The 20,357-nt window shown below is 35.8% G+C and overlaps 2 protein-coding genes across 4 annotated transcripts; one reads left to right on the top strand and one right to left on the bottom strand.

The window, feature by feature from the left end:
* Window positions 1–1,954: 1,954 nt before the first annotated feature.
* LOC104895665 (probable LRR receptor-like serine/threonine-protein kinase At5g10290) lies at window positions 1,955–8,624 on the top strand. Of its 3 annotated transcripts, none has more exons than XM_010682231.4 (12): window positions 1,955–2,247; window positions 3,191–3,341; window positions 3,511–3,643; window positions 3,779–3,850; window positions 4,525–4,668; window positions 4,784–4,855; window positions 5,000–5,065; window positions 5,211–5,281; window positions 5,434–5,577; window positions 6,557–6,898; window positions 7,090–7,484; window positions 7,989–8,624. In XM_010682231.4, the coding sequence occupies exons 2-12, from the start codon at window positions 3,275–3,277 to the stop codon at window positions 8,304–8,306; spliced, it is 1,824 nt and encodes a 607-aa protein (XP_010680533.1). In that variant the 5' UTR covers window positions 1,955–2,247; window positions 3,191–3,274; the 3' UTR covers window positions 8,307–8,624. The 3 variants fall into 3 exon arrangements, with proteins under 3 accessions (XP_010680533.1, XP_010680532.1, XP_048501884.1); XM_010682230.4 differs by having other exon boundaries at window positions 3,211–3,341; XM_048645927.2 differs by lacking the exon at window positions 1,955–2,247 and adding an exon at window positions 2,288–2,310 and having other exon boundaries at window positions 3,211–3,341.
* A 5,780-nt stretch (window positions 8,625–14,404) lies between these two features.
* LOC104895892 (uncharacterized) lies at window positions 14,405–14,773 on the bottom strand. Its single transcript, XM_010682535.2, has one exon. It carries the CDS (start codon window positions 14,771–14,773, stop codon window positions 14,405–14,407), a length of 369 nt encoding a protein of 122 aa, XP_010680837.2.
* Between the last annotated feature and the right edge of the window lie 5,584 nt (window positions 14,774–20,357).

The following is a 20,357-nucleotide window of genomic DNA, read 5'->3' on the forward strand; positions in this document are numbered from 1 at the left end:
TGGTTACATATCACCATATGATTGAGCCGACTTGGTTATTGGACATGGTATTCCAATGGCTAAAAGGTTAGGATCAAATTTATAGGGTTTTTATTGGACATGGTTTTAATGGACAGTGTCGATATGGGACAAGGCCATTATAGGATCGGTAAAATATCCCAATATTTTTTAAAAATTATTTAAATATTGTAAAATAATTACATGTATATTCCTATTCAATTATACTTACTTTTGTTTCTCTCCATTCATTATTTTTCTTACTCGATTGTCGACCTGCCCATTATTAGCCTGCAAACAGTATTGACCCGAGCCACATGCAACCCCTTATAAAGTGACCCTTTATAACCCGATCCGATATTAACCTTGAACCGACCAATAACCAAATCTTTTTTTTGAGGGGAACCAATAACCAAATCTACTTACAAGTGACAATTAATCTTCTTTCAAATATTGAAATTATATGGAACACTTGAGAATATATATGATTTATGAGAAAAATATATAGAGATTATATCCCACCATGTGTTTTTATTCAACTATCTCGCTTTCATATGTAAGAATTATCTGCATTTAGCTCATAGTATAGTCTAGGAAAGGGAAAATCTATTACTCCATTTTTTTTTAATTTACTCATTTCACTTTTGGGGAGAATCAAGGAGGAAGTACAAAGTACGAAAGAGAAACTGAAAATGTGGAGAGAGAAACTAAAAAAGTGTGTGAGAGAAACTAAAAAGTGTGTTAAAAAATTAAAAAGTGGATGACATGAGTGGAAAAAGTGGAGAAAGTAGATGAAACATGTTACCAAAAATAGAAAAAAACAACAATGTGTAGATGAAAAAGAAATATGCCCCCCAAAAAAGTGTGTATATTAAAAAGAAACGGAAGGAATATGTACTAGACAATATGACATTTAGATTATTAGACTTTATCTCAAAAAATTTAGTCAATTATATAAACTGCATAATTATATACCAAGGATGTCTTGACCTAGTGGTTAAGATTGAGGTGTTGTGAACGATATGTCACAGGTTCAATCCCCCATTCTCCTATTTGTATTGTCTTCATGGCTCATACGGATAAAAAAATTACATAATTATATACTATCTCTATTTTTTTTAGTTGATTTATTTTCCTTTTTGGATAATTTATTATTAAGTTGACCAATTTCCTTTTTTACCTAGTCTTACTTTTGAGAGATGAGTCCTTTTGTTTTGCTATACTTTACGTATCTATTCACTTGATTTTTATTTCTCTATCCTCTTCTTAAAATGTATGCAAAAATAAATGAGTCAACTAAAAAATGAAGAAAATATATGATTTTCAAATTCATTATATAAACTCCCTACAAAACATGTGATTTTTCAATATTCCTCGAACTTTACCTTAACTGTTTAGTCTCATATTTTGAAAGTAGATATCAAGACGAATCTAACAAGATCCTATAATTTCCTTATTTAAAAATTGCAAAATATAGTCAAAGGAAAATAAGTGAATAGTACAAAAGTCAAACAACGTCATCTAGTTTGAACCAAAGGAAATATATCCAAATAGACATAATTTCCTAATCATGACATATATTTGAATTAAGGGTTATGCTATATGCAATCCTTAAGATTGCATATAAGACATAAATACACTACTTAAAATGGAAATAAGTTGTGAATTTATGAAATTTTTTTACATCAACCGATGTAATAAATGATCAGTTAATGCAACTTATTTTCATTTTTAGCTTTTTATATACAATCCTTAGGACTGCATATAGCTTTTCTCTTGAATTATTCAAACTTTATCTTGTCATCTTGTTAAGGGGGGATTTTTTTTTCTTAAACAAGCTGTAAGCATAACTTGGGGGAGAGATAATGAAGAAAGAAACGGTGATTTTTGTTTTGTAGTTCATTAACAATAAATGTTGTTACTAGCAAGTAACTAGGGGAGTGCACAATTCCACCCACCACTCTTGTAAGCTTTTTGAAACCGTTGAAACAAGAAGAGAGTGAGACTAAAGAGAGTGTGAAGCGTAATAATTGCAAAATGTTTGACTAATCTCATTTTAACACTTTCAGTTTTACAGACAATAAAGCCCCTAATCCAGTAGTAACATAGAAGACGGTTTTGCCAGTGCTTAGCAGAACATTCTTCTCCAAAATTCCCAATCCCACCCCATAAAAAAAGATAGAATCTTTTTTATTTAGAGTCCATAAAATAATTAACATCACTCTCTTATTTCTACCTAGCATATACCAGGTGATTATTAGTTCCTCTAAATCTTTGTTGATTTTACTTTGCTGTTCTGGGTATTTATATATGGTAGGTTTCTAATTTCTTTATGTTACTCTTTGTAAATTAGATCTCTTCAACCTATGGGTTTTTCAGTTTTTTTTGCAGTATGATCTCAACTTGTGGGATTTTGTGGATTTGCATTATATTTCCATTTTTTATAACAAAATGCTGATATTTGTTTTTGTGGCTGTTGTTTCAAATCATGTATAATAATAACGGATATACTACTTTTTACTGAAGTTTGTTGAATTGACTTGGAAAATTTGAATGATTTTTCAAGGTGGTGGTGTGTTTATGTTTAGTTCCCTGAAATTGCTTACACTACAATCCAGAAAGGCTTGATTAGGATTGTGGTATCTTAAAGACTTAAACTTTTGAATAAATGGTTGAGTTAGTTGTGTGATTAGTGCTAAAAAGATGTAAACTTTACGGATGTGAGATTGTGGGTAGCTCATTTTTTTAAAACTTTTATTTGGAATCTTATTTGGTGGGCTGATAGGGAGTTTGGTCAATGGTAGGTGAACCTTTGGAGGCTAAAACTTTCCTAAATCTGTTTGTAGGGTGATTGAAGAGTGATTAGGGTTAAACCTTAATTTGTGGTGGTTGGCCTTGGTGTTTCTGAGTAGGGTGAAGGAGAGTGAAGGTTATTTTGCGGGAATTGACCATTTGTTAGTGGAGTTCTTATGTCCTTCCCTCACTAAAGAGGTTCTGAAAATTCTCAGAATGTGAAACTAAATCTAGTGGATGAGGATTGTATTAAATGTTGTTGATTTATGTGCACCTGCTTAGGAAATGAATACAACAAATATCTTTTCTTATTTTGAGGATTTTTGTTGCGCGTGTGTGGGTTGGAAGGGGGGTGAGGGTCTTCAGCACTATATTTTTCATCTATAATTTATGGTACCAGATCCCCATTGTGTGTCACAGGAATGCTGGTTTGCTTGGTACATGGGTGATTGACTTTTAAAGTCCACTACTGAGGCTGTCACCAATGGAGTTCTTGTTCGCTGTTCTGGCCTTTACTTGTTTGCTCTCTTGTGGTATGGCTGATTTTCAAGGTACTGGCCTCTTGCTTGTTATTCTGGTCGGACTGTAGCATAGTTTTAGAGAAATTGGGGTGATTTTGTTGTTGATTCCGAGTGGTGCAGGCGTGCAGCTAATGTGTTGTATAATCTAGTTGTGTGAATTGCAAGTGCTGACCATTTCTGCTGTTATCTTTTGTTTTAGGAGAGGCACTTTATGCATTGAAACAATCATTGCATGCTACAGCCAATCAGTTGCCAGATTGGAACCCAAATATGGTCAATCCCTGCACTTGGTCAAATGTTATGTGTGATACCAGTAACAATGTTAAATCTTTGTAAGTACTATTCATGCATCTTATACATTCTTTTTAGATGTCAATTTAAGTTTGTGCCTGATGATGTTCTAGATGGTTGTTAATACCTTTCTCATTTGTAAGTTATCATTGGTTTATTCTGCTGTTTGGCTGCAGGACATTGTCTTCCATGGGATTTTCTGGTTCTTTGTCTCCTAAAATCGGCACTTTGAAGACTCTTATTACTCTGTAGGTTAACTTTTCCCTACACTCTTTCTGTGATACCTACTATCGAGGCACTTAAATTAAAGAAGTTGTTGTATCTCTTGGAAAGAACAAATGTCTCACATTTATGATGGTTTTCTTCTTAGAATTTCAAAACCAGCTTTAAGAAATTGCTTAGTTATGGAATGTTGTTATATCTGTTCTTCTAGTCTGTCAAAATGTTGCCACCTTGGAAAAATATTTCTAAACTTCTGCTCACCATTTAGTTTTACAGGCACGTAAAAATATAAGCTTCTTATGACCAAATCCATTTCATCAAATTTAATGCCACCTTGAGACTTGGGGAATGCTGTTACCAGATTTCTAATGAATTATTTGGCTTTGATATTTTTGCAAGAAGTTATGGATAAAGCATCTTTAGATTATATATCCAGAAATGACAATAGGAGATCATTGATTTTGGACCTGAATATGGTTTGATTCCCTATTATATAGAGTTATGAGACGCACCCAAAAAAAAAAGAGTTCATTTCAAATTGAATGTTAATCCATGAAATTTATGTCCTTCCTGTTTGATAGAATAGTGCCCCCTTTATTTTCCGCACACCTTCCATTTTCTACACTCCCCAAATCATTTTGCTTAGCAGTTAAGCTACCTAGTTCTTCCCTTGTTAAATTGAAATGCATTGACTATGCAGATCACTGCAAGGAAATGGTATTACTGGCAAGATTCCCGAAGAGATTGGAAATCTGTCAAGTCTTACTAGCCTGGATTTAGAGAATAACCGTTTGACTGATGAAATACCATCCTCCCTCGGTAATCTTAAAAATCTTAAATATTTGTGAGTAGTTCCATCTCTGCTATTTTTTTTTTTTTTCTCTTGATACGGCTGCATCTGTGTTGAATATGATGAAACTTTACATTATCCTTTTCTTTGATTACCTTTCTCATGGCAGGATTTTGAGCCATAACAACCTCTCTGGGAGAATCCCTGACTCGCTGGCTTCCCTCGATAACTTAATTAGCCTGTATGTGGAAATATTCATGATCTAGTGTAAATTCTGTTGACTCTTCTCTTTAGACTTGGAAACAAGAAATAGAAATTTGAGATACTGCTAGGATCTATTGATAGCTAGCTCTTGTGTCTGATAAACCTATAAATGTGGTGACAGCCAGCTCTCTTCAAATCAACTAAGCGGCCAAGTTCCTAAGCAGCTCTTTATGATTCCACAATACAAGTATGTTACTAATTCCTTATCTAGAGTGAATAATTGGATTTTGACTTGTGCATTAAAGTACTTGTGACAAAGAAATCGAATTGAAGGATAGAAAAGAATAGCTGTATCCTTTCGTAGTTATCATGTTTTGGTTCTCTGACTGCAGTTTCTCAGGGAATAAATTGATCTGTGGTGGAGATCTTCGTCATCCTTGTGCATCAGATGGTAACGGCGCAGGTAGAATGATTAATTGTGTTTATATATATATATATATATATATAATATATATATAATATATATAATTATATATATATATGTATGTAATGCTGACTCGTGAGCTTATAGTTGAGAAGTTGTTGCTGAGAACTGATTCTGCCCTATGTTGACAGGCTCTTCGAACAAAACAAAGATCGGAGTTATAGTTGGTGTAGTTGGAGGGCTTGTTGGTATTCTATTGCTTGGAGGCGTGCTGTTTTTCATGTGCAAGAGTAGATTAATAGGTTACAAACGTGAAGTCTATGTCGATGTCGCAGGTTCTGTAGTTCTCTCTTCTAGTTTTCTTGCTTATCTCTTTCTTAGGCTTTGGTTTATAAGTGTGTTAGATCATTTTCTAGGAATTTCACTAGTGAGATTATCTGAAGTGCTGCTATCTATATTTCATATTTGTGCTCCCTGAACTCCATCGTTGTGTAATGAACTAGCATAGATAACAGACCAAGAACACTAGATTAATGGAAGAAAAGAGAGATTATTAGAGTGAGAGAGATGCTCAGGGAAGAACAAGTGATGATATGATTGAATTGATGATTAAATCACTGATTACAATTTAGCCACTTTTTCGAGAGGAATGATGTTCTTTCCAGAGTCATTTGTGCTCTCCAATCTAACTGAGTTCTTTTACCAATATTCCACATGGTTTCCTTCTCCCTACTCTCCTCTATTTATAGAAGATTTTTCCCTACTCTCTCCTGAAGCTAACTAAATTATATTACCAAAAGTGCCCCTCCCCCCTACGCCAATCTATTACACATCGTTATGATATTTTTTTTCCTGTGTGGGAAGAATATATCCCGCCTTCCAACAACCACACACTTACACGGAGTGGTACTTCTTAAGAAGTTGCAATTCCCAGATAATGGGAAGTGTCAATTCATTTGTTAATCGTAGAAAGTCTTAACTTCCAAAAAGTTAGTTTTAGTCAATCAGATAGCTTCACATTCTTCTACTTCCTAGGACGTAGAATTTTCATTTCTATATTAACCAAATGAACACATATATAGTAGTGAAATTTTATGAGAATCATTACTTTAGTGTGAACTATGAACCAATTTAGTGGGAGGGAGGGAGGGGTATGATTGGTGAAGCTCCATCGAATGTTTGCCATGTACTCATTTAGTTCTTCTGATGTGCTCACATATTCTTCTTTTTTCTCTGGTGTTAATCATGTACTCATTTAGTTCTTCTGATGTGCTCACATATTCTTCTTTTTTCTCTGGTGTTAATCATACTCAGGTGAAGTTGATCGTACAATTGCATTTGGGCAGCTTAAACGATTTGCTTATAGGGAGTTGCAGATAGCGACAGACAACTTTAATGAGAAAAATGTTCTTGGTCAAGGTGGTTTTGGCAAGGTTTACAAAGGTGTGCTAGGAGACAATACAAAGGTTGCAGTAAAACGGTTAACTGACTATGAGAGCCCGGGAGGAGATGCAGCTTTTCAGCGTGAGGTTGAGATGATTAGTGTTGCTGTACATAAAAATTTACTGCGCTTGATAGGGTTTTGCACTACACCAACAGAGAGACTTTTGGTGTATCCGTATATGCAAAACCTGAGTGTGGCTTATCGTTTGCGGGGTAGAATTCTCACCTTAATGATATACTCATTTAAATGATGCTTCTTTTTCTTTATACTACTAAAAATTTTGGAGGCAGAGAAACTTGGACATTAGTGCAAGTTATCCTCTTCTATGCTAAGTGTATTTTATAATGTATTTTCTTTATGTGGTTGATACATGGATGGTGTCTTAATTTTTCATTTTCTGCAGAATTAAAACCTGGGGAATCTATCGTAGATTGGCCTACAAGAAAACAAATAGCCTTGGGTACTGCACGTGGACTAGAGTATCTTCATGAACATTGCAACCCTAAGATCATTCATCGTGATGTGAAGGCTGCTAATGTGTTGTTAGACGAAGACTTTGAAGCAGTGGTTGGTGATTTTGGCTTAGCAAAATTGGTAGATGTGAGGAAAACTAATGTGACAACACAGGTGCGTGGGACAATGGGGCACATAGCACCCGAGTACTTATCCACGGGGAAGTCATCAGAAAGAACAGATGTCTTTGGTTATGGGATTATGCTGCTAGAGCTTGTGACAGGCCAACGAGCTATTGACTTTTCACGCTTGGAAGAAGAAGATGATGTCTTGTTGCTTGATCATGTAAGATTTATCGAGAGTGCTCGCCTTTTAGTTGTCTTTTCGTCGGTACTAGTAATAGATCTATTAATTTACACTATTTAAATGATAACTATTTTATTGTTATCAATTATTCCTTTTCTTTAATATGATCGTTCTCAAGATTTCTCCATTGCTTTTCTGTAGTATATAGATTTGTTACTGCCTTGAGAATTATATCAAACCTTCTTTTGTACTTGTTTTAATCTGGAAAACTCACTGGCACCCTTCCATGGATCTCGTTTTCTTTTCTTCTTTTTAGAAAGAAAAAAAAAATCTAAACATCCCAAGATCCTTTTTAAACTTTTTATCTTTGTACGACTTAAATTAGAAAGTTTTGGGATAAAAGATTTGTCTATGTTATGATATTAGTGTTTCCTTCTATGGTGTTTGATGTATCTCCTGTAATATTCCGCTTTTATCCTTCTTTCTCTTGGATTCAGGTTTTTCTAACTTGATTCTCTGACGCTCTTGAATATCACACCGCAGGTCAAGAAGCTGGAAAGAGAAAAGAGATTAGACGCTATTGTCGATAAGAACTTGAATAAGAATTATGACATTCAAGGGGTGGAGATGATGATTCAGGTTGCATTATTATGTACTCAATCTTCACCAGAAGAACGCCCGGCAATGTCAGAGGTGGTGCGAATGCTAGAAGGAGAGGGGCTTGCTGCTCGATGGGAGGAATGGCAGAATGTGGAGGTCACTCGGAGGCAAGAATATGAAAGATTGCAGAGCAGATTTGGTGGCTGGGGTGACGATTCCATTCACAATCAGGATGCTATTGAATTGTCAGGTGGTAGATGAGGCGAAGCATGAGGTAGCCCTGTGACTCTATTATACATTCATCACAAACCATGTGCTTGTTATCTTGTCTCCCACCCTCCCCTTATTTGCGTAGTGAAATTTGTTCCTTGTCTTGTTGAAAGAAACCTTGTGCAGTTTTTCAAATTGTTGTATTAAGTGTCCTGTTCTTCCTCTGCTGTATGTATATAGCACCTCCCATTCCCTAGTATAATGCCGTATATGTATTTGAAATCTCAAGAATTTCTTTGAGTGGTGAATGCTATTGAATTTTTATACAACTGTAAGACGAGCTCTACAATGTGAGCGATTTTCTCTGAATTTACTAAAAGAACCTCCATTTTTGCATTGGTTTCAGACTTTAGTATCCCGGTACTGTGCACATAGGCTCAGGGAAGGTATTTGCTCAGGCACAAGGCTACATTAATGTGGAAAATACACTAATATGTTGAATTGTATGTATATGCTTCATTGATGCCATCTTTCTGAAGATATGTAATCACTAGGAAGAGAGATTGGAGAAACACTCCTAGCTTTAGGAATCATACTTTTTAGTCCAATTCTTTGGAGTTATGTGTTTCAGATTCTTGAGTGGTGTATTTGCTAAATCATATCCTTACATAAATAACCTTATAGAAGTATATATTAGCATAACATTATATATTTTCCTATATCCACTATTACTTAATATCTCTAACATATTGTATACACACATCAGACATTGCTAGGCAAATCGATAAAATATTAGATTTGCTGTGAAAATTCTTCAATGTTCTTCTTTTGACAGGAAAGTTTAAAAAACTCGACTTGACTCGGTTAAATATTATTGTGTGTTTAGGATATATATCAATATATCCTAGAAATAAGTTGATCAATCTCTTCACTTTGTGCTTCTGCAAGATTAAGTTACACAATCACATAAAATTTTAGGAAGGAAATGATAGAATAATTACGATAATCAGACTCTTATGGGCTATATAGTTAACTACTGGCTGATGCAACAGCTTTCTTCCAATATTGAATTTTGGCATTCAATCGAAGTTTTTCTGGGACGAGCTTCGTTGCCACATTGAACTTGTTCTCGGTCATCTTGTCACCAGACTCGTTCTCTGCTAGAAGATATTGTGGTGTGGATTCCATGTCTCTAAATTCGATCTCTTTGAAGCTGATACCACTTTCCTTATAGTCTACACCCGCCATTGCTAATGCATCAATCGACATGATGATATAAAACAATGCTGCAACTTCTATGCTTTTCTATATCTCTCTCTGTTAGCTGTTTATATTCACTGATTTTCTGAATGAATGGAGTGTTGGATATTTATAAGGAGTGGAGGGGTTAGATGCGTATGTATTTTATTTGTGTCATGCAGTCATGGTATTTATGACTCATATGGTAAACCACTATGTGAAAAGAAGGCTGTTTTAGTTACACTTTTCCTGAGTTCTATGATTTTTGATGTTTACCATATTCCCGTGATCCAACAATTTAGATATTAGCCAATCTGAATTATTTTTTTTCTACTAGACACAAGCTAGTTTTATGAGATGAATGTGGTACTTTTAGCTTACTCTCCGATCTAATTTAAGAAGGGCAGTAGTCTTCACTATTTTCAGCCTACAAAGGCTACAACCTATGGAGTCCACTTGTGCTGCTCACTAAACACTATCATGGTTTCTTTCCTTTTTTCTTAAAACTTTGGTACCTACAACTCGATATCGAAACCGATACTTTTTTCATCATCTTGGATAACCAAAAAAAACTCGAATAGATAGAATTCACAATAACTTATTGTGTACCGAAAATCATATGATATGGTCGGTTTTCATGTGATATAGTCAATTTTGTGTTATATAATATCCTTATATATAGTCAGTTTTGTCAATTTTTTGATATAGTAAGTAATTGTAGTCTTTATTTTCCTAATACAATGACTTTGGGTGCACAATAAAATTGTTGTGAAATCGGTCCACCAAAAAAGTTGTGTTTGGGTAAACTCTAAGGTGTTCTAAATATCCAAATACTATTTTATTTATTTTTGGACATGTGAATATCACTTCTAAGATTACGTAATAGGAAAATGGTGGGAATAGTATATTTGAGTAATGAGTTTGAGTGATTCTTAGGCTACTTTTTTTTGGCGACAAGGCTACTTTTATTCCGTATCAAGCTGATAAATCTTTGACCTAATTAGATTTTTGGTTCCAAATCCGTCGAAGGTGTCGAGGGAACCTCTCTTTTCCATTTTTGATAGAAAATTTATTGGATGAAGCTTTCTTCATCTTGTTTTACAATATAAATAAGATAATACAATACCAATGTATATATATCCAGATGAAACTTAGTAACTAAAATGACTCTGCTTATAATTAATTAACAAACTAGTCAAAAATGAAAACTAACGTAAATGATAAATCCATGCATATTCAATAGCAAGGCGCATGAGAACAACGAAACCTGTCTTTGTCCAATTTAAACAAAGTATTCATCGAAGTTCAGATACTAAGTGCAAACAACTACATATAGTTGAAGTTCAAAATTTCCTCCATGTTTTTGTGGCTGCGAAATTGAGGAAATTTGTTAACCAATGGTGTGACATTGAGTAGTGACATGATTTTATTGCTGGTGGAGATTAAATAATTTATACATTGAGATACTTATTAGAAATAGACCATTAATAAGTAATTCTATTACGTCGGAATTCCACTAATTTTTAATGTCTATTTCTAATGGAAAAATTACCCGATAGGCAGATAAATTTTTTTCCGTTTTCGAGTGCATATCCAATAAATCTATCAAATTATCAATCATAAGCTCTCGATGATATCTCATGATCGAGTGTGTAGAGAGTTAAGCATTAATGAGTCAAGTGTAGCTTGGGCCCTATTTCTCTGTCATTTTACATTCCCAAAATTTAGTTGGACATTCAGTAATCAGTAGGCAAATAGTCGAGCCATACCTCATTATTGAAAAGAAAAGCTTATCCTTTCCAATTTCCATGCAATTTTGACACAACATTATACTCCTTCCCGTCTTTATTAGCTTATCCGTTTCTTTTGTACAAAGTTTTAGGAGAAACAATATTGTGGGACATAGAACGAAAAATAAAATATTATTTTGTGTTAAAATTGAATGTATGTGTGATAGAATATTAGTGGTAGAAGCAAAATAAATAAGTAAACTAATGAAAAATATCCCAAAAAAAATACGGATAAATTAATAAACCGAATGTAGCATCTATTGTGACATTATTCAATGGATGAATAGTGAACACGGAGTAGAGAGATGGGTTTATCCCCTTTTCCCATCTCTTGTCTTGCATGCCTTGAATTCGATGACGGAACCCAAGTAATACAACTTCAATATGGCATATTGCATTTATTTTGAACTCTGGGTGGAGTTTAATTTCTTGAGTATTGGACTGCAAAGTTTTTGCTTCAAATATCGTGTACCAGAATTTACTCAATCTTATCTTTTGCAATTAAGAAATACGTATTGAATGGAAAATTATATAGTTCACTAACAACTTCATAAAATCGAAAAAAATAAATATTCAGACGATTTTTTATGTGAGTGTAGAACAATGGATTGTAGATTCCATAAGCTAGATTGGTTCAGATTACGGGATGACACCAGCACACCTTGAATAAGTTTAAGCTTATATTATTATACTTGATTTTTTTTAGTTTGATATGAAACTTTTAAGATAATACTCGACTTGATTTAATTTATATTGAATCTTTCTAGTCTAATTTGCTAATCATTTTTTAGTCGAATTCGTTCTCGTTTGATCTTGTTCGAAATATTCTAAGTAGCCTTATCTGGTCTCATTTAATATCAGTAAAGATTAATTATCAGTTTTTGAAATAAAATTTAAGCTGATGGTTGATTGGGCTTTAAGTGTGGATGTAGCACAAGACTCCCTCAAACCTGGCGTTAAATATTCCACTTAGAAATGAGTGGTGGATCAAATCTGAACTAGTGACCTTTATGTCATGCTAGCTCTGATACCATGTCAAAGAACCAACTCAACCAAAAACTTAAGCTGATGGTTAAGATCCTCAAAATAGTTTTATAACTCTATCATAACCTAAAGAACTAAGGAAGCATATCTTAGTAACATTTAATTAGTCATTGTGTTAGAAAAAGATTGGATCTTATCAACAAGATCTAGGCTCCATGCCAAACATGGACTAAATCCACTCAGTTTCTTACATACTTCCTTCCATTTAAAACAATTTTAGCCATTTTTCAATCTATAGAAACAAGTACTAGAACGAAATAAGGTGCAATAATTTAAATTTAACGAAATTTTCCTCATCCTTATATGTGAAAAAACTTATGAAAACCTAATTTAATGTGGTTCATTACTCATTAGTACACTTCCGGTTTTCCAACCGAAGCTCAAATTTTAACCCGCATATATATCCCGATATTTGAAAAGGAAAATCATAGATTATCAGATGGAAAATTACACCAAGCTGAGAATAGAAACATGGTAAGGTGCTTTTAACTTACGATTCCCTCCTTAAAAAATTGCGACTTATTCCTTAATTATATAGTAAATATTATCTTTGGTGATGCATCTTATTAATTGAGCTGGAGAAAACCATGGTTTTAGCCCCTGGTTTTTGGCATTCACAAGTATAATGTTGAAGGAGCTAGCGAGGCTATAAAGTCTATAATGTTGAAGGAGTGTTGTACAACTTTTACATGCAAAAGAAGAGGAAACGATATCTATGCATGTGATCTATATTTGGATGATCAAGGGAGAATTCAAGGAATCGCCTTCTTTCTATGCATGCATGTAAGATCTTTTAGCAATTACTATAAGTATTGTTGATCAAAGTTGCTGAAATTATAGCCTAAAGTAGTTTTTAAAATGTTCCTCGTGATGAACAGTCAAAATATCTCCAAACATCACCATAGGATGATAGGAAGCAGTAGATGACTATGATTATATTCTCGAACTATATACAACCAGTTTTAAGTGAAACGGACTTACAGTAACTTTTTATAAGAACAATTAGCAGTCATGTCTAGTTGTAAGATATCTAATGAAACCATAGCTGGAATTGAGATCTCATTCAAAGATAAAGATATCAAATATCTGGAGTTTCCCTTTGTATATTATATGGATGATCCGATCCACAAGGACCATGATTGGGACCAATGCTAAAGAGTTACTCTTAGAGTGTGTTCTATTTACGGGAACTTATTTTATTAGTCATGATTGAACCTGATAAAAACTGAAACACCTTATAATTACACCCGTTGATTAGGCCTCCTCAACTCTGATTGGACCTAATCAAGTTTAAAACTTTTTTTTATGAACATCAAAAGCTATTATGGTCAATTAATACTGAAAAGCCCACCTTAAACAAGATATTTTAGACATACTAATAAGTAATATCTCTACACCACTAGTATCTAGATTGAAAACAAATAGGGTATAATTTGCTATACACTCTCTGTTTCTATATATTCTACCCAGTTTTCGTATTTATTCATTTTCTTTTACTCTACTCAGTTTCACTTGTCGAAGATGAAGTACTTAAATTATTCCTATATTTGAATATATCTCAATCCAAATGGAGTGGTCAAGACTCGTAAGTAGTAAGCATACACTTTATAATAGACGACCAATGTGACAATAAAATTTGCACACAAGTAGATTTTACTACTAATTTGTGATCCTTAATAAAGACGGGCGCTTACCAAGTGGTTTTGGCATAGTAGTTGCTCACTTTGTCCCTCAACCAATTGGTTGAGGGTTCGATCATCAACCTTTGGGAATAGAAAGAGATTTTTGGCCAACCCTTTACCTTTAAGTGGAGCATCCGGGGCGAAAGGATTAGTCACTGCTATCGATGGTGGATACCTTAGTTGTTCAACCAAAAAAAAATAAAGACAAGCGCTCATACCAAATTTCAACTAGCTACAAAGAAAGTGTTATGCAAAAAAAATGAATCACATTCAAACCACACTATTACCTAGAAAAGAACATTTAAAGAACTCTAGCCAAAAGAATATGCCATGTATGATATGTATAAAACTAAGCACTCATAATACAAAAAGAATCAAGAAATTCTCCATTAATCTACATGATTACATCAAATAAATCTGTTAATATTTTCCATCTTATGAGCATTGTTAACTTGATCTTAGCTTTAATCATCATTACCAACCCTCTTAAACTTAAGCTGCCTCTTGAGGCTTCATAACCTTGTGATGCTTCAAAGTGGGTGACATATTCATCAGAAAACTCCATGTCATTATCATAATTATTATCAGTAATACAATCATTAATATTACTAATACTCCAATATTGTTGCAGATTATCATCTTCATCAGCCAGCAGGTGTGCTGGTGTTTCTTCTAACTCGATGCGCTCCCATTCTTCCATATCTATGCCAAAGTTAACATAATCTTCTCCTGCCATTGCCAATGCTTCTAAGGAAACTGACATTTATGCTTTGTTTTGGGTTTAAACTTGATTTGGACATGTATGATATGAAGTATATAATATGTTAGTATGAAAATTTGAAGGAAATGATGAGTATGTCCATGTTGAATAATCTTCATAAATCACGGATTATGCATAAAAATCAAAATAGTTGAATTCAAATTCAAAGTTATTATTGAAAAGGAACGAGGGTTGAGGAGAGATAATTTGCTTAAGAAACTCTCAGACTTTCATAAATTTTAAGCAATAACATTCCCGTGATAAGTGTTTGTATTAAACTTCGAGAAGACATATAAGAAAGATATTTTCTTGTGTATTCGATCTGGTTGAATAATATACAATGGTACAGTTTGTAAACAACATAAAGCAAATAGACTTGAATAACAAGCCAGCTATTAAACTTAGGCTATGTTTAATATTAGATAATATTATTATGTAAAAGGTAGAATGGTACTTTACTATAGTTACAGGTCTGTAATGTACACTATATATATTGAATGCCAGGTTATTAACCTACAACAGGTTAACACAATTATTTCCCACACTTGTACATGGTATCACAGCCACGAAATTCCTAACATAATTTTTTTTTCTCTTTCCACAATTTCTTTTTTACGTCAAAGAAATTTTTTTCCCAGCTTTTGCTTTTCACGACAAAGCACGTTTTTTTTATTTCCTAATTTCCTGGCAATGGAATCCTACCCTGCTGCTTCTGCCGCCCTCCAGCAGCAGCCACCGACCACTTACTCCGTCACTCCGGCGCACACGTCCACGCTCGCCTCCGCCGCAACGGCCCCCGTCGTCTCCGGCGGACTGCAGCCACTGTTGCCTCTCTCTTCTCGCGACATATGCCTTCTGCTGGGGTTTCTTTGTCGCATCTCGCCAGCTTTTCCGGCCAGCCTTCGACGGCCGCCGCCTCGTTGTTGTCCTCTCAAGCATGGTCCACCTCCGACCACGCCACCCCGAAAGTCCTCACGCCTCAGCCTAGCCCGGCTTCTTCCTCCCGCGTGCACCCAAGATTTCCACCTGGTTTCTCTTCTCCACTGCCGTACATGGCCACCGGCGCCGCCCAACCGGCCGCCTCCCCCTCACAGCCGATAACTCCTCTCGGCTTTCCCTACAACGTCACTTCAACACCTTCCTTCACTCTTCCGCATTTATCGGCCCCTAATCTGACGAATCTGGTAACCATAACTTTATCTTCCCCTGAAGATTATTTATTATGGAAAACGCAAATAACTTTCCTATTACTTTCACATCAATTACTTGGTATTGTTGATGGCACTGCTATTATTCCTCCTGCTACTGTTATTGATGAGTCTGGTAATTAATACTGTTCCCAATGTTCACTTTTATGAGTATTTGTGTATTGATCAACAAGTTAAATCATGGATTTTTGCCACCTTATCACGTGATGTATTTGTGGATGTTCATGATTTGCATACTTCTGTGGATATTTGGACTAGATTACAATCTAGATTTATGCATGCTAGTATGGTTAGATAAATGGAATTAAAGGTCGGTTAACTCGTATTAAAAAGACTGCTTCCCAGACCATGGATGGATATTTACGTGAGATAAAGGTGGTTGCTGATTCCCTAGCTGCTATTCAATGTCCTGTGTCGAACCAGGATTTAGTACAGTATACCCTTTTTGGTTTAGATCATGATTCTGAGTACGATCATATAATTACTACCCTCATGCATTATCCATTCCCAATTACTTTTGATGATTTGCGTCCCAAGTTGCTACTACATGAACAAAGATTGATAAATTCTAAGGATGCATCTGATCCCACATCCCATCATGCCTTACTTGCCGTCAAATCTACTAGTACTGGTTCAAATTCCTCCTCCCAGAATAATTCTGGAGGGAGAAATCGTGGGGGCAACAATGCTCGGGGTCATAATGGTGGGAATGGAGGAAACAATAATAATCGTGGCTCTGGAGGAAACAACAACAACACTGGTAATCGGGGACACTCAAATGGTATAAGTAAATTTTTTAACTTGTCATCCTATAGTATGCCTTGCATAGATTATATTGCTAATAATTTGTCGTCTGCAGGGAATAATTCATCAAATAGTAACAATGTTACCTCTATCCCTACTTCCGATATATGTGGTTTGTGTTGGTTTCCATGTCACCAAGCTGCCTACTGTCCCCAGCGTTTCAATACTAGCTTTGTTCACTCCTCCTCAGAAAGTGTCACTCGAGCCTTAGCTGCACTGTCTGTTGGTGGTGAAGCTAATGACTCAGTCTGGTACCCAGATTCGGGAGCTGCATCTCACATGACTCCTCAGGATGGTACGTTCTCTATTAAAACTCCTTATACTGGGTCTAGTTCTGTTGTAGTTGGTAATGGTACCTTACTCCCAATTAAAAGTACTGGACATTTAACTTTAAAAACAACAAGTCGTCCCCTCCGTTTATCATCTGTCTGTCATGTCCCTAGTTTTAAACATAATTTATTATCAGTTAACAAGTTGTGTCATGAAAATGATTGTGTTGTGAGTTTTGATAAAAATTCTATCTATGTTAAGGACCAGATCACGGGGGAAGTTATGCTTCAGGGTACCAGTAAACAAGGTGTCTACCCTCTACAGCCCAGTCCCTCCTGAGTCTTCCGTTCCTGCTTTCCTAGCCATTAAGGAGTCTGGCGACGTGTGACATGCTCGTCTAGGTCATACATCTTCTAGCATTTTAGGAACTTTATGTTCAAATAAATACATCACATGTACCTCTGAATTTCAGTATGATTGTGTAGGATGTAAGCTAGGAAAAATACATCGTTTACCTTTTGATTCTGTTGAACATCTTTCTACATATCCATTATATAAAATTCATAGTGATCTTTGGCAATCTCCTGTTTTGTCGAATCAATTATTTTGATATTATGTTGTGTTAGTTGATGATTTTTCACGCTATTCCAGGATTTATCCATTACGTCGAAAATCAGAAGTTTATTCAAAATTCCTTATGTTTCAAAAGATGGTTGAAAATCTTTTTAATTGCAAAATAAAAATATTTCAAAGTGATGGAGGAAGGGAATTTGACAATTTTCCTCTTCTTCAACATTTTTCTGACAATGGTATTATTTTTCAAAAATCTTGTCCCCACACTTTAGCTCAAAACGGTGTTGCAGAACGCAAACATCGTCATATCATTGAAATGACTCGTACTATGATTATTCATTCTGACTTTCCTGCGGAATTTTGGGTTGATGCATCATATACTGCCACTTACACTATCAATAGATTACCCAGCTCGGTTTTAGGGGGTGTTTCACCTTTTGAAAATTATTTCATCGTCCTCCTTCCTATCAATTTTTGAAAACATTTGGATGTGAATGCTTTCCTTTGTTCCTTAACTCTAAAAATCACAAACTGCAACCTAAATCTAAAACTTGTATTTTTATTGGATATGTATTAGAATATAAAGGGTATCGATGTTTTGATCCTACTACCAAGCAAGTCTACACTAGTCGTCATGTTCTTTTTCATGAACATAAATTTCGGTATCGTGCTTTAGTTGGCTCTGCATCAAATGTCCCTTATAGTTCACCCTTGGTCTTGACTTGGGATTGGTCTCCCACGAACACCACCCATGCGCTGCCTTCGGCTCCTTCCCATTTTCTCCCCGTGTCGACCCATGCGTTGGCCTCTTCTTCCCCAGGGCCATTTTCTTCACCCTCGATCGCTGGCCTCGCCAGTCCTCCAGCGTCGTCCATATCCCGCTGGCTTGGCAGTCCAGCCTCCTCATCACCCAACGTCTCCCGCTGTCGTGAGCAGTGTCTCGCCTTACTCGCCCGCTGGCTCCCCCGAACCTGCTGACCCGCCAGCTGGTGCCCCGACTTCTACTGGCCCATCTCCTGCCTTCCCTTCCTGCGACGATGGCCCTGCCTCGTCGGTCAGTCCCTTGTCTCCTTCCCCTCCCTCGTCGCCTGGTATTGCATCCTCTCCTGTCACCCCTCCTCTCTCGTCTTCAGTTGCTAATCATCATCCGATGGTTACGCGACTAAAAAGTGGTGTGTCTAAGCCTAAAATATTCATGAACTTAAAAAACTGATATAACTGAGTCTGAACCCACTAATTTTAAACAAGCTTCTAAAGACTCACGTTGGCGTCAAGCTATGTTAGATGAATATAATGCTTTGATTAACAATGACACATGGGAGTTGGTACCTCGCAACTATGATAAGAATTTGCTTGCTTGTAAGTGGGTTTACATGATTAAATATCATTCTGATGGTTCTGTGGAGCGGTTCAAAGCCAGACTTGTTGTTTTTGGCAATCATCAGCAGGCAGGTATTGATTACTATTGTTGTTTCTCTTATATGGTCTATTCATCAGTTGGATGTCAAAAATGCATTTCTTCATGATTTTCTCAATGAAGAGGTTTATATGCGTCAACCTCCGGGTTTTATTCATCCATCTAAACCTACTCATATTTGTCGTCTTCGTAAGTCCAATTATGGTTTGAAACAGGCTCCTAGAGCTTAGTTCTCCAGGTTTAGCAACTTTCTTTTATCTATTGGTTTCAAGTGCAGCAGTTGTGACACTTCTATGTTCACTCTCAAATATCATGGTCATCTCATTATTCTTCTATTATATGTTGATGACATTGTCCTTATTGGTAGTAGTCCTCCTCTTGTTGCCAAATTCATTTATGTTCTTTCTTCTCAATTTGCTATGAAGGATTTAGGGGATCTTCATTACTTCTTAGGTGTGCAGGTTGTGCGTACTCCCTCTGGTTTTTTTTTTGTCTCAACATAAGTATGTCTCTGATTTACTACGTAAATTCCATCTTCATACTGCTAAGCCAGTTACCATTCCTGTTGTCTCTAGAGTAACATTGTCTCTGCTTGATGGAGAACTTCTTGCTGATCCCACAGATTATCGTAGTATGGTTGGTGCATTGCAGTACTTAACTATAACTCGTCCTGATATTGCTTATGCTCCTCGTACTACTCACCTTCATGCTGTGAAAAGAATTTTCAGATATCTGCAGGGCACTCTGGATTATGGACTTTATTTATATAGCAGCAACTCTCCTACTGTTGTTATTGCCTATTCTGATGCAGATTGGGCAGGATGTCCTGACACTAGACGGTCTACTACTGGTTATGCTGTCTTTCTTGGGAAGAATCTTATTTCCTGGCGTTCGAAAAAGCAACCTACTGTTTCCAAGTCCTCCACTGAAGCTGAATACAGGGCCATTGCCTACACAGCTGCAGAAACCATTTGGCTCAATAAGCAACTTCTTGCTGACATTGGCCATTTTCTCCGTCGTCCGGTGATTGTCTATTGCGACAATGTCTCTGCTACTTATCTCACTGCTAATCTAGTTCATCATGATAGTAGCAAACATATCGATGTTGACTATCACTTTGTTCGCGAAATGGATGCCAAGGGAGGACTTATTGTTCGACATGTTCCTACTCAGTCTCAGGTTGCAGACATTTTTACTAAGGGCCTATCTACTGACTTATTTACTAAACATCGTACCAATCTATCCGTCGTATTAGATAATATTATTATGTAAAGGGTAGAATGGTACTTTACTATAGTCATAGGTCTGTAATGTA

Source organism: Beta vulgaris, chromosome 6, assembly GCF_026745355.1.
Source record: "Beta vulgaris subsp. vulgaris cultivar EL10 chromosome 6, EL10.2, whole genome shotgun sequence".
In the NCBI taxonomy this organism is placed as follows: Eukaryota; Viridiplantae; Streptophyta; class Magnoliopsida; order Caryophyllales; family Amaranthaceae; genus Beta; species Beta vulgaris.

Excerpts from the sequence above, each read along its gene's own strand:
- LOC104895665 (XM_010682231.4), top strand. The coding sequence starts at position 3,275 with ATGGAGTTCTTGTTCGCTGTTCTGGCCTTTACTTGTTTGCTCTCTTGT. Across the intron at positions 3,644-3,778 it reads AGTAACAATGTTAAATCTTT|GACATTGTCTTCCATGGGAT; the intron begins GTAAGTACTATT and ends GTTTGGCTGCAG. Across the intron at positions 4,669-4,783 it reads CTTAAAAATCTTAAATATTT|GATTTTGAGCCATAACAACC; the intron begins GTGAGTAGTTCC and ends TTCTCATGGCAG.
- LOC104895892 (XM_010682535.2), bottom strand. The coding sequence starts at position 14,773 with ATGTCAGTTTCCTTAGAAGCATTGGCAATGGCAGGAGAAGATTATGTT.